The sequence below is a fragment of the Triturus cristatus genome, chromosome 1_2, assembly GCF_964204655.1.
Source record: "Triturus cristatus chromosome 1_2, aTriCri1.1, whole genome shotgun sequence".
In the NCBI taxonomy this organism is placed as follows: Eukaryota; Metazoa; Chordata; class Amphibia; order Caudata; family Salamandridae; genus Triturus; species Triturus cristatus.
The window spans coordinates 342,688,257-342,703,359 of record NC_140580.1 but is presented as its reverse complement, the minus strand read 5'-3'; the positions used below and the strand labels follow the sequence as shown (position 1 = coordinate 342,703,359).

At 44.2% G+C, this 15,103-nt stretch overlaps 1 protein-coding gene across 1 annotated transcript in view; it reads left to right on the top strand.

Annotated features, from left to right (window-relative positions):
* LOC146867292 (phospholipase A2, membrane associated-like) overlaps nt 1-15,103 on the top strand; it is a 63,518-nt gene that overhangs the window by 36,015 nt on the left and 12,400 nt on the right. Inside the window, exon 3 of the mRNA XM_085604052.1 lies at nt 14,991-15,097. Coding sequence (XP_085460178.1) covers nt 14,991-15,097 — 107 coding nt within the window. The remainder of the gene's footprint in view (nt 1-14,990; nt 15,098-15,103) is intronic.

The window sequence follows — 15,103 nt, the reverse complement described above, 5'->3', positions numbered from 1 at the left end:
TGAAACTAAAATCAGAGTGATAACGAAGTCAAAAAACAGGAGGCAGGAAGGAGTGCGGGGGGCTGAGCCCCAAAGCCCAAATTAATGAACCGCCCATGCGTGAAAGCAGGCGTCGTGTTTGAGACTCTGCATTTCTTTTATTAATAGTGCGCGGCTGAGGGGCTGATCCTGGGCCTTTGAGATAGTATTCATCTAAATCGCAGCGCCTGTGTGCCCTGCAATTAACATGAATACTATCTCAAAGGGCCACATTCAGCCCGCAGCCGCGCACTATTAATAAAAGGAATGCAGAAAATCTGAAGCACGACGTGTGCTTCATAGCTGCCAAGGTTTCAGATTGGCATGTGTGAGATACAAGGTTTCCCATATAAACTGAATAAAAATAATACCTTAGTGAAGTACTATTCCATGCAGGTCCTGCTAGATTTACAGATAATTGTTATAGAGTGAGTGTTAATCGAAATCATTCACCTTGTCAGTGGTTAACTTGAAAACAGACATTGTTGCCTTAGAGAGGCTTTGGCTAGCATCTGTTTGTGAATATCAGGATTATGATGTAGTGGAGTTTTGACTATAGCACATGCCACCTCTACCATACTAGTAGGTCCCCACACAAATTTAAGAAAATTGTGCAAATAATTTCAAGACCTCTTCTTTTGGAACACTGTCACTTGACTTCAAACTGGAATGGATATGTAGCGCCCTCGATAGAGGGTTCCAGGCACAGCTACACAAAATTCCTGACATAGGCATTTTCTTGACCAATTTGTCGAGCGTCTACATTTTTGCAGTGAGTATCTCAATAGTCACTCCAGTCAACTTCCAGGAAAGAACACACAAACTCAGCTGTCAATATCAACGAATCCATGGTAAAAGAGCTTACATGCCCTTCACAACTGACAACATACAAGACCACCTTTCTGGCCTTCACACTTCTCACCAAACATCTTACATGTTCAGTAGCATATTTCTCAATCTACAACTAGCCTGGTATCATAGAGGTCTTCCAGAAGGCAGTCTCATATTGCACCTTGATACATGATTAAGCCTATATGTTTGAAACTAAATGGAGAGCCAATACTAACCGCAGGAACAACACAGAGTGCCAAGAAGGTGATCTACCTGTTACTACAAAAAAATATAAACTAGCCATCACTCAGCAAAAATTGATTTACTGAAATCATGTCAACAATAATTCAGGGAACTTTTAGCAGCTCTAAAATACACCTCTGTGGACATAATAATCTGCCCTACTTAGACACATTGGGCCCGATTCACAGAACTAACTTAAGACAAAATCCTAAACTTACTACTTTTGGTATTCACAGAAGGCATTTAGTAGTAGTAAAGTTAGGATTTTGTCTTAAGTCTTTCCTAAGACTGTCCTAAGTCTGTCCTAAGTCTGTCTTAAGTCTGTCTTAAGTCTGTCTTAAGTCAAGCTTAAGACACAATCCTAACTTTACTACTACTAAATGCCTTCTGTGAATACCAAAAGTAGAAGGACAGACTTAAGACAGACTTAAGACAGACTTAAGACAAAATCCTAACTTTACTACTACTAAATACCTTCTGTGAATACCAAAAGTAGTAAGTTTAGGATTTTGTCTTGTTAGGTGTGTGAATCGGGCTCTATGTGACCAAGTGCTCGCGTTGAGGATCTTTAGTAAAATCTTACTATGGTACCACCATTGGTGTCCTGTGCTTTTCTAAACCTAAAGTGTACTTGCTTGTGTAACTAATTCATGTCATGGCGTGTGTATCTAAATTGAAAACCTGCGTTAAGACTCTTCATGTGGCACTGCATGTGTGGAAATGCACCATCTTTTCACTTTTTTAAGCAAAACTTTGGAGTGATATTTGGCGCTGCATCCACACACGAGGTCTGGTTCCTGGCGCACAGAGCTTTGGTTGCAGCGCACAGAGCCCTTACACTGCCGCACACAGAGGAAAAACATTAGAGGGAACATTGGGCAGCGGATAAAAGAACATAATGAATGCGGGAGAAGGACCCGTGCATACTAGAGAAATATGTGTAACCCATATCACTTGGGTGTAGTCGTCGCCAGGTGTCCACCCAGTCCATCCCCTGCACCAGATGCCGCAGCTTCGACTCACGCGGTTCTACTGGCCTGCCCAGGCCGCGCCATCTTTCGGTATGGGGACATATAGTATCATTCCAGTCACCCCCAACTATTGTCAGGCATGAGGGAATATCTGCCCATAGTCTCATCAAGCGTTCTGTTAAATTCCAGGCTAATGGCGGAGGAGCATATACACTGCCCAGGGTGATCGTCTCACCGTACAGTATGCCAGTGATGATGATAAATCTACCTTGGGGATCGGGCCATGTTTTCTCATGAAGGAAGAGGATTCTACGGTGAATCAATATGGCCACCCCCTGAGAGCCCCGGGTGAATCCAGAATGGAACGTCTGCACATAACCAAAACGTTACAGGGATGGTGTCTTGTTACCCATTAAGTGTGTTTCCCTCAAAAATAAAAATCAGCTGCAAAGCGTTTTGCCTGGTGCAGCTAAGGCCCCCTTTTGTCCTTGTCTATTAGGCTTAGGACATTCCAACTAATAACACAAAGGAGCCTATCATATAGCCTGGACATATCTAGTGGTGTGGTAATCGGTAGTGTATACAGATGGAGAGCAATGCATGTGTAGCATATGTAGTTAAAACCATATATATGTACGGTGGGAGGAAGACACTAACTGCAACAAACATCATCTATCCTAAACCCCAACCCTCACCCCAATACCCCATAAACGTTGAAGCATCTGTTGCAGCAAGAAAGGCGTCCCGACTCCTACAGGGGCCAGGCATTACCTTCTGCCACTGGATCCCCAATAAGCGTACATACAAGTGTCTTTATTTAAAGTCAAGGGAAAACACTAATAAAAGTAGCCCCAGATGCCATGCTGTCGGCATTGCAAAGAGTGTTTGTGATAGCGAGGTGGAACTAGGATGCTGTCGCTCCTGCAGTGACCTCCGTAGATTGAATGCGTGATTTGCTGTGGGTCTTGGAGCGCCTCTTCGAGAGATGAATCTGAGTCTATTCTGGGTGGCGTGTGAGGCCGAAGCTTGACTACTTCATCTCTCCAATTGAAGACCTTTTCAGGTGATTCAGAGAAGTGTGTTCGCGATTTTTAGGACACCCGCAGCCTGGCTGGAAACAACAGGGAATACTGAATCTTAAGGGTCCACAGTCTAGCTTTGGCCTCCGTAAAGGATTGTCGGTGTTGTTGGACTAGCCGTGTGTAGTTTGGGAATATCATGATGTGGTGTGAGGCATAGTGGAGGGTTCCCCGAACCTTAGCTTGCTGTAGGATAACATCTTGGTCATTATAAAAAATCTGGCAATGAAGGGCCTGGGACGAGCGCCGGGTGGTGGGTTTTTTTAGCAAGGCCCAGTGTGGTTGCTCAATTATGAAGCTGGGGGAAATAGCACCAGGAGAAAGCCAGTCCATCAACCCTTTAACCAGGAAGCCCGCCATGTCGTTACCTTCACAACCCTCAGGAAATCCCACAAAGCGAAGGTTGTTTCTGCGTGTGCGCCCCTACGCGTCCTCAGCATGGAGCATGAGACCCTTTGTAATCGTCTCCAGAGAGGATACTTTCTTCTGGAGGGTAGAAACCGGTTCCTCCACTGTTGAAATTCTAGTTTCCGCCTCTGGTATTCGCTGGAGTGCATTGCGAAGATCTTGCCGCAGGAGAATAACATTGGAGCCGACCGCTCCGATCTTGGCCTCCAGTTAGGCGGGCAACTAGAGCCAAATTTCGGGGGGGGCTGAAAAAGATTTCGGGGGGGGGGGGCTAAGTCTTCCAGCCATAGTCAGAGTGGCTGTAAGAAGGGGTGAAAACACAACAAAAGCCTCATTAACGAGTAAATGGTCTTTTAAAGACCTGTGAAGTACTCGGGTGCAGCTGCAATTAGACGGACGCCAGCCCGCGAGGCTGTCTCAGCCGGGCTGACACACATGACGGGGGGGCTGAAGCCCGGTGAGCCCAATGGGTGTTGCGCGCCTGCCTCCAGTGCATCCCTGTACTGCATTATGGCAGCTAATATGGCAGAATTATCTAGCATAGATGGCGTCTGATCTCCTGAGTTAGGTGCCAGGGCTGCGGCGCCAGTATATTTGTCCATATGTCTTTGGTTTGTCTTTAGTCATGGTGTGATTATTTCCAATGGAGGAGCAGCAGGCACTGTAGTAGCGTCAATCGTGAAGCAAAGCAAGTTGGTCAGATCAAGGTGGCGACACAGCCACATATAGTATTTAAGGGCGTAAGGACTACCACCCCAGAACCCTGGGGTCCAACAGCAGCAAATTTATGAAGGATCTCAATGGACCCTAGCTGATGCGTTCAGCACGTCCTCTCTATTGGGCTATTCTAGGCGTATTCAGAGCAGGGCGTCTGAAGAGTGCAGCGATGATGACCAGGCCAGCAGCTGAGCCACCCCAGCTCTCTCAACCACAAGTAAAGCCTCCCTCAGTCCCAGAGGGCCAAATGTCTCAGGGGCCAAGGTCTGCTCCACCCAAGGACGGGACGGCGAGGGCCGCAGTACCAAAGCTCTACCTCACTTGCCACAACGCGGAAGAGTTATTAGGATATCTCGCCATATGTACCCCGGTGCCAGTCCAGTAAATAAGGGGTCTGATCACTGCTGAGCGTCCACACAATGCCCCCATAGCTAGAATTTATGGCGTAACACTTGCACTTCGCGGCCCGACATGGCTGCCGATGAGCTGGTGTGCACCTACGGCCCAGGCAGCCTCAGGAGTGCCCCTCACGGGGGAATACCCTGCTGGGTACGACGACAGACCCTGTTTGCCAGGAGGGGGGCTCCCAAAAATGCGCCCTCATCTGGATTCCTACACATGCCAACCCGAGTCGTGCACGCCAAAGGCGACCACACCGTGGCCCGATGTGGCCACCGAGCCCCAGGGAGCAGCCTCTCGGCACCTCATGCCTCGCTGCCAATCACGGCCTTACTGCCCAGATGACTCAGGGCGAAATTTCGGCCTCCGTGCCACATCAGCCCAGAGCTGCAGCTGCAGGTCACACGCTCCGGTAGTTGCTGCTCACTGGAGGCCGGGGATCCAGAGACGTTTTAATGCATGGGCAAAGTGGGCTCTGGCCCAGGGCCCCAGCCTTTGAAGGGGCCCCCTGACAGAGGCAGCTCCATTCACCAGAGTTTTGCCCTAATGACCTTGAACATTTCTTAAACAGATTGTTTTAAATACTGTTTTCCTTTAATTTATTTTTTAAGTACCTGATGTGTGAGAGTCTAGTACAACCATTTTGCTGAGATATGTTGTGTTTATGTTTCATGCAATATACATAAAAAAAGTTTCTTTTAGATCAAAACGAGGCCTAACACATAAGAAATGGGAGGGCGTCACAGAGATTATTTACAGTAATATTGGTGAGCTGCTGCTGTGTTACAATATTGAAAACACAATAACTATCCCTGAATATTAGATGTAAACACATTTAGGGCCTTATTTATGAGAAGTGATGCATCGCTGTGTGAAAACAGGGATGCATCACTTCTTAGTGCGCCCTCCTTGCGACATGATGGATGCGTCATATTGACTGTATGACGCATCATCTCGCAAGGAGTTACAGATACATCAGTTTTTCTGATGTATCTGTAGGTGCAAAAGTGATGCATTGCTGGAGTGTGTCTGAAAATCGATGCAATTCCAGCAGTGTGTCCTTTCACATGCCCCATGTGAAAGGGCCAGCATCAGTCTTATGCCTGCTGTAAGGCAGGTGTAAGATATTGAAGCAATGGCTTCCTAGAAGTGGCGCACTGAGTTCTCATAGATTTCAATGCGCCACTTCTACGAGGCTTTTTGCGGGGCAACACCTGGCAACACCTGGCGCAGGTATAATGGGTTTGGGTAGGTATGGGTTTACAAAGTGACGCATCTGCCTAAATGCGTCACTTTGATAATAGGGCGCAATATGGCACATTTTTTACGCTTCCAGTGCGTCACAAAAAGTGACGCACCAGCGGCATAAAAGTGAAGCAAGGCCTCATAAATAAGGCCCTTAGAATTTGGACAAGTGTTCCTTTGCACTGTCAGGGGCCTAATAAAATTAAATAGTGTATTTAATAAAGCACGCAGCTACTCAGACTAGAGTTTCCTGGCACGTGACAGCGCGAGGAAAACGTGCGTAAAAGACCCATCAGTTATTAAAAAGACAGGTTTTTAAGTTCTTCCTGAAAGTGAATACGTCTGTGGTTAGTCTCAGAAACTCAGGGAGGCTATTCCACAAATTTGTGCCTAGAAAGCCAAGGGATCTGCCTCCAGTGCGGGCACAGCATATTTTAGGCACGATGGCCAGGCTGAATTGAAAGATCTTAGGGGTCTAGATGTTGTGTAGCGATTAACGCGATTATTTAGGTAGCCGGCTCCTAAGCCCTGAAAAGCTTTAAAGAAGATGGTCATCGCTTTAAAATCGATCCAATATTTTATCCTGAGCCAGTATAGAGACTTAAGAATAGGGGTCATACTAGATCTGGGTTTAGGTCTCAGGATGGCTCTGCCCACCACGTTTTGTACCACTTGTAGGTGCTGGATAAGGGATTTGGGAACACCGAGGTACAGTCAAGCTTTGATGTCACCAGAGCCTATACCATGATCTTTCTGCTCTCAAGCGGTAACAGTGGCAGGACTTTTTTTAGCAGCCAGAGTATGCCAAAGCAAACGCCAGTTAGATTTTGGATTTGAAAGCTCATGAAGAGTGTCTTGTCTATGACAATTCCTAAGTTTTTGACTTTCATTTTTTCCGCGGGCAGGGGCGGCAGATCTTTTGGCCACCAAAAGCTCCAGTCAGGCGTTTCTGGATTATCAAAGAAAACAACTTCAGTTTTGTCAGGATTGTACCTCAGCTGATTGATCTTAGCCAGTTAAAAACCTTTCTTAGACAAGACCTAATCATTGCCCTGTCAAAGCTGGTTCCTTTCTCACACATAAAAATCAGCTGAGTGTCATCTGCATAGGAAACAATTTTGGCGCCCTCTTCCTCTACCAGAAATGCAAGGGGGGATAGATATATTTTAAAAAGGGTAGGACTGAGAATGGAGCCCTGAGGGACACCTACATTCATGGCCGGAACCGGGAATGAGAAAGGGGGGAGCCAAATGTCCTGAGATCTATTTACCAAGAAGGATGACATCCATGTTAAGACGGTCCCCCCCAGGCCGATGTTGGCAAGTCTCTCCAGGAGCCTCTCATGTGGGGCCGTATCGAAGGTCGCCGACAGATCGAGCAGCATCAGAACAGCCTTGCCTCTCTGGTCCAGCTTACTCTTGAGAAATTCAGTCTCTTCCATACGAGCGGACTCCGTACTGTAATTAGCCCTAAACCGGATTGGGACTCATGAAGGAGCTTCCCATCTTCAATGTGTTTTTGGATGGCCTTGTTTACATGCTTCTCTAATACTTTGGAGAGAGCCGGAAGAAGAGAGATTGGATTGTAGTTGGCAGGGTCCACCGGTTTGGCGTTAGCCTTTTATCAGTGTAAGAATCTTAGCATTCTTCCATAATTTCGGCATGTTACCTGAGGAGAGGGAAGCATTAAAGAGCTGGTTTACTCTGGGGTTTAAGGTGGGAGCCAAATGGTTCTGGATATTCGCTGGACATGGGTCGGTATGAGAGCCAGACTTAATGCTTTGGAGAAGGGTCAGTGACTCTTCAAGCTGAAACTCAGGGAAAGCTAGTGAGATGGAGGATCCAAGAGGTGAAATTTGCTATTAGAACTAAGGTAGAAGGTCAGTTCTTCCTCTGAGATGTTAGTGAAGGCATGTTGGATCACAGAGATCCTATTGTGGAAAAATTGCGCTATCTGCTTAGACCATTATTCCGTGCATGGCCCTTCCTTTGTGCCGGCTTTCGGGCGGTAAAGGATTTAACTAGGCTAAAGATTTCCTTACTCTTATTTTGGGAATTTTCTATCTTGGTTTGAAAGAAGCTTTTTTTGGCTGCCTTCATGAGAATGTAATGAGGTTTTGAGGGGTCTTTATACACCTTCCTGTCCTCAGGTAGATAGGATTTACGCCATTTCCATCCCATTTTTCTACAATTTCTTTTGCTAGATCTGAGGGAATCGTTAAACCATGGAGCTTGTGGGGCCGACCTCTTTGAGGAGCGGGAAACAACCAGTACCGCTGCATCAATGTTGGTTCAGAGCGATGAATCTATTGAGGGGGCGTCCGAGTTGGGCAGCCAGACAGCTCCGGTGAGGAATGACCAAGGGCGTCTCCTAACATCGGGATGGATATTTTATGGAACCTCCTGTAATTAGGGACCCTCTGCCCTGCGTTAGCCCAAGAGGCTGTGGCAGAGTTGGGAATGACAAATTTTAATAGGAGGTGGCCAGATCAGTTAATGGGAAGAGGTAGGCTTCTGATATGTCAAAGTTGTGAAAGATTTGATCTAGGGTATGGCCCTTCTCAGGGGTGGCCAAATATATAGATGGAAACATGTTGCAGGCCTGCAGCGTCTCCAACAAGGAAATTGTTTGAGGGTCTTTTCCATTGTCCATATGTATATTGAAATCTCCCAGAATTAGACAGTTGTTGTATTTTAAGGCCAGGGGGGTGGTGGCTGTATTAAGCGTAGTAATAAAATTTCCAAATGCACTGGGAGGTCTGTAAATCAGAAAAACAGCTATGCTCGGTTGGTCCCTCCTAAGGATTTTACAACCCGTAGGGATGGCCGAGGTGATAGTAGAGTGGAGGCTTCAGACAGCCAGGTCTCAGTGAGAAATAAAAGATCAGGCTGTTCGTCAGAAAGTAGGCCATAAATGTGTGGTTAATGCGTTTGCATAGTGCGACAATTTAAAAGGGTGGCCTTTAAGTCCTCTATTTTCTTATTGTTTTTATACTTATTGTTGCGTGGGAGGATCTTAGGTGTGAGTTTCCTGGGCTGGAGGAGAGACCAGTTGCACTTATTGCATTGAAAGTCTACCGTCAAGCTCGGATCAGCCACTGAGCACTGACATAATGGTAGCCGCCTAAGGCTAAGCAGTTTTACCCTATTGTAATATAGTGGAAGAAACTCACCGGTGGGGAACTGGGCAGCATGGCCGGCGCCGGACGGCTCAAGGCACAGACGGGTTTGCCTTTGGCACGCCAGCGGCACGCCCTTTGCGCACGTCTGCTGCGCACGTCCGTTTGCATCTGGAATATATAGGCTAATGCCCATGATGCAAATTGGATCGCTAACGCAGCTGAGGAAGTGGAAACTGAGTGGGCGGAAGCGAGGAGCCAGATAGTAGCCCCAGCCCTTTGCACAATCGGCGTATCAGCCGCGGCGGACCAGGACTGGAGGAAAAGCGAGATGCGAATCGGAGCAGCTAAGGAGATCTAGGCATGCAGAATCAAGTAAAGTGCAAGTGCGTGTAGGTAGGAGAAATTGTTAAAAGGCGCAGAGTAATTCAGCCACACATATACAATTTAAAAAGTATTAAAAACCTGTTAGCAGGGCAGGAAACACTGAATCCTACCGTTGTCAACTGGATGCGTCCATTTGCATCAGGAATATATAGGCTAATGCCTATGATGCAAACTGGATCGCTAACGCAGCTGAGGAAGCGGAAACTGCGTGGGAAACAGGGGCTCAAATTGGATCATAAATTCAAAGCTGTTCTGAACAGGGGCCCCCAAAATATGTTTGGCCCAGGGCCCCCAAATTCCTTAAAATGTCCCTGCGGGGATCTCTCAGCCTCCGCACCGTCCATACGCCGGATCTCTCTACCGACCCGGAGGGGAAACTCAGACAGAGCTCCAGGAGGCCGACGGGGCAAGGGCGTCACTCGCAGGAAACAGAGGAATCTCTTGCAGAGGCCAATACGGCAGGATAATTGGCGGATGAGGATGGGGCTACGGGAGCTCCTTTACAGCGCCTCCACTTTATTGGACCGTTTGACCACGGCCCCGGAACTCTACTTTTAGTGATTTTATTTATTTAAGTTAGTTTTGTTTAACGGTCAACAATTCTAACTGTAAAAAATGTACTAACTCCACAGTGGCCTATTATCAAATATAATACCGGTGTCAATTATTAAAGTGCTCAAAAGCATACTTACATTTATTCATCACATACATACTTGATGTGGAATACGTATTTCATTAATCCATTAATTCTCTTACTGGTTCCAGCCAAAAAGAGAAAGGAAATAATTACAAATTACGAAATCACTGAACACATCATTTTCTGATAACCAACCTTAAATAGGCGGCTAAATGTTCTCTATGCCTTCCTGTCTTGAAATTGTTCAAGCAGTGCAGTCTTTTCACATTCCTCAGACATTAGTACCAAACCGTAGAAAAAGGATCTCTGAGGATCGTAGACCCCAATCAAAAATCATACCGCTAACTGCTCTAAAGTGTTCTACACAGAGACAACATGGCGTCAAGTTCTCATAAGACCCTTTCCACCTGCTGTTCAAACTCGCAGAGGAAGTTGGACTAGCTATGACAGAAGAAGCATATGCTTGTCATCAATCAATGACCGATGGCTGATGTTATCATTTTAAGTGTTCTTTCGTAGCCCTAAATACTGCTTCACATGTGTTTGATCAGTAGATAATTCCTGCTGGTTAGCCTGGTCTATCTCCTTACTCAAAATGGTAAGGGACTGCTTCACTACATATTACCGTGGGGCTTGGAAACTTTCTTCAGTCCAACTACACTGCGGGAATCAATAAACATGCCATTGCAAAGTTCATAACCCAGCTAGCTGTAAAAAGCACCATCGATTTAGGGACTGGAGTTCTGGAGCGAACACTTTTATGATATCAATTTAGTAGTATGGAGTGGAAGTCCATTACATTACTAACTCTAGGTCTAGTTCTTGAATAGGCATTGAATTACAAAGGCCCAGAGCCTCCTTCCATATTGGACTTAATCAAGATTACATTTTCATATGGCCATATTTGAGCCCAGTATGTCACCAGACACATTACAATATTTTAAAAAGGTGTACCGTCAATCCTTCCGTTAAGACTTTTTAATCCACTAAAAACGCAATTGATTCTGCTCTACAGTTGTATGCATTTGTGTTTAGGTTATTATCTGTAGAAAGGCCTAAATATTTCAATGTTTCACCACTTCACCTTGAGTGCTTTCTGTGTTTCTTCGGACTGGAAATGTCCATGCATTTAGGTCTGAATAAATTAATTAATAAAAACAGTACCAAAGAGTACTTTGGGTGGTGTGGATGAATAATCAGTGGTATCTTAATATGTTAGACATTCTCAATCAACTTCAAATTAACCTTAAATTCTGCAAATTCATTTTCAATGTGCTTTAGAAAAGAAAGTTTTTTTTATTACATATTTACAAAAGTCTTCTATAATTAAAATTCATATAACATTTATGAGGCACTTCCTTATTACACATCATAAATATTTCAATCTATAAGTGCTGAACCTCTACCTAAAAGTTAATAATGGAGTGGGTGAGTTGGCTATGCCATTGATAACAATTTCTTGTATCACGTGGTTCCAAAATGTCCTTAGCCACAAGGTACTTTATGGTTTATTTTTGATTTTGTTTCTAAAAGAGCCACCATGTATCATGTATTCCATGGATGGTGGTCTCCGCTTCTTCAGTGCTGCACAGATGTTATCATAATCAAAACAGATCAACAGAACAGGTGTAAAGCAGGTGACATGAAAATAAAAAAAAAGAGGCACAGCCCTGCCCCGCTGACTCACTCCAGCATCACAAGGGAGCAATGGCCATCGCAATTCATTGTAATGACTTGCGCTGTAATACCCGCGTTGTAAAGGTATTGCGGTGTAAACACTGCGATGTAAACGATGTTTATCGCCACAGCCTTTCCGTTCGTATGCCCTCTTTGTCCCTTCTGCCTTCACACCACACCACCCTCACCCATCACGCCATCCCTAATTCCGCCCCACTCTCTCCCCACAGAGTGAAGGGGTAACTTAGAATGGGAGCCTTAGAGAAGTTCATGCATTCGGTCAGCTTCTCAAGATCAACATCATCATGAAGCTCTGCGTTGTTACTGATTTATTAAACGAAACAGTTGCTACACATTTTTTGACTAGATATTAAAAGATTTGCTTCTCATTGCTTTCAGGTAAGCCACATCCTTTGCTACTAGTATGATTCTTACTACTGGTAATAAATTACCATAATGAAATCATATATTCGGCTTCAGGGCAACAAACCAAATTTCCCAATTAGGCCTGTATTTAATGGCCTTCTTATGGTGCATTTTTAATTCTTTGTTCAATTTTCACATATGTTGCACTGGTGCCCACAGGGCCATATTTTAAGATGAACAAGGGGATCTAGTTGTTCATGGGATTTCTCGCCCCTTGGATGGAGTTTTGGGCGTTACACCGAAAATGTTGATTCCTCTCCAAATGCGAGGTTTGTCAGTTCTCTGAATTGTGAGTAATGCGGTAATTATAATTACAACATGCCCCAAAATGTTGCACATGTACATTTTGGCAGGTTAGTCCTGCTTAAATTTACTGTAGGAAAATGAGTGCTAAATGCTGATGCATATCGTATTTGGTCTGGAAAATATAGATTCCTATGGTAATTTTCTTTTTTTCTAAAGAAAAGCTTGGAATATGAGATATTTAACCATCCGGCAAATACCCCACGCTAAGGTATTAGCATTTACTGGGTGCAGTAAATACCTCTCCTTTTACACCCCACGATGCACACAGGGCCGAAATGCATACTTCCTTCTCAAACCTTTGTTAAATACAACTATGGAAAATGTAAAGAGAAAGTGCTCCTGGGATGGGAAAAACACAAGAAAAGAGAGGTAAACCTTTGAACATGGAACAATGGGCTGACAAGAAAGCCATTCAATCATGAGCAAGGTGCTGAGCCAAAGCCCACTCAGTACATTGTATTGTAGGCAATGCACCCATTTCACAAATGTAAATAAACATACATGTGGGCCTCATTTATGAGGCCCCTTGCACCGCCAGAGTGTCACTTTTTAGAACGTTCCGTGGCGCAGGAGCCTGCGCGATATTTATCAGGCAGCACTAAGCCATTTATTTTGGCTTAATGCTGCCTCGTAAATATCGTTCCCTTTAACACAGTTTTCTGCGTCAAAGGGGCGTGCAATGGGTGTTGCTGGGGGCATTCCCAGCAACATCCATGGTTTTTTGACACTGCCCCAGATTTATGAGAAATCGTAAATCTGAGGCAGCGCCAAATACTTACGCTTCCCCAGGGGAGGTGTAAAGAAGGCACGAGAAGAAATATCTTTATTTCTCCACGTTTTGACTCTTTCTATGTGTGTTGCATTCTGCAGCACACATAGAAAGAGGAAAAAGCCTCTTGTGATTGTTTTTGTGCACAAAGGTTTCCCTACCTGCACAAAAACAATCATCCCCTCAACTTAGACACCCTTGTACCATGGTGAAAAGGTGCCTGTGCTGGTGCACGGCAGCCCATTGTGTGCCGACACAGGGGAAAAGGGCAGGGATGCCCCGTATCTTATAGATACAGTGCATTTGTGCCCTTTTTTTTGCCATAGGGCAGCGCAGCAGCAAGGCCTGCAGATCAGCCCTACGGCAAAAATGTATAAATGTAGTCTCATGTATATTTATCATGTGTATAATTATTTCTCCTCTTAGATGGAATGCTTCACTTTTTTGCTATTCACCATTTTCTAGTGAAGATTTATACCACGGTGTAAACTTACACGTTTTCACACCCTCAAATTACAACGGAATTTGCTAGTGTAAAGTTACTACTATTGACCTTTCACCTATTGGTGAAGATCTCCGCCACTGAGGTGGAGATCACCCTATGGGAAAGTATAGGGAAAACTACGAAAGTTTAGCATTAAAACAAATGAAAATATTCTAATTCAGAATATTGATTTTCATAATTAAATATATTTATTATGAACCAGGAAATAATAAAACAAAACTGTACAGCACTTTCAATTACAATTTTAAATATGTAGTGTATAATAAAACAATTTAAATATATTAATTTAATGTATAGATATTCATTTTAAAACAATCAATAAAAAAATACAATTACTCACCCTTAAAATCTGCATTAACTGTTGGCCAGTACTCACATGGGATTACCATTCTCATTGCATCATTCCTAAGTTACATTAGTATAGTGGGATTTGTTTTTTGCTTTACATTGACTTTAACACTGATAATACTGTAACTATATAATATATACATGAAAGAGTAATATAAGGTTGTGTAAATACAGCCTTGTTTGCACAGTCGTACTTTATTGTGAGTGTAGTAGAGAGTTTGCATTACACCTAGAGCCATTCTTCAGTTTAGCCTCAGAATGTTTGTACACATCTGCCCAGGAAGTCAAGGATGCCTAGGTGAGATGCAGTACATATTTAGGGCTTATTACCTTGACCACTAATTACCAGTGATTCTGAGATTTCTTTCTGTAAGAGAGCCATATGACCCCTGTAATTTTCCTTTCTGGGAAATGCAGCCTGTGTGTAGCTACAGTAGGTTTCTGGAAAGTGATTTCTTCCAAGTGATCAGCATCTGAAATTTTGCATACTTCTTAAAATAGAATGTTTTTTTAAATGTTTAGTCTATACCAGTATATCAGATTTAGTTGAGAAGTGTGTATACTAGGCAGTAGCATCTTCCTTGATGCTGTTAAAAAAATGTTGAATGCCATGATGGCGTTGTTGTTAAAATTAATATATTGGGCTATGTTGGGAATTTGTTGCAAGGCCCACCAAAAGGCATTGGACTCTCAATGCCCTACCCAAGAGGCATTGAGAGCTTCAATATAATCAACATATCCATTAGCACGTGTTGCCCCTTAGTGGCTTGTGCTAAGATGAGTGTAGCTCCCCTAATCAAAAGGGGTATGCTGGTGTTAGGTTCAGTATATCAACATCAGTATGGAGTGTATGGATATGTATGATTGTTGTGCTCAATTCGTCATTTTTGGGTTTTCTTTTCTAAGGTGCTGTCGAGTTCATGAATGCTGCTATAAAAAATTAGAGGGAAGAGGATGCAGACCAAAGACTGACAGCTACAAATTCAACATGATCCGTGGGAACGTAGCATGTGGTGAGA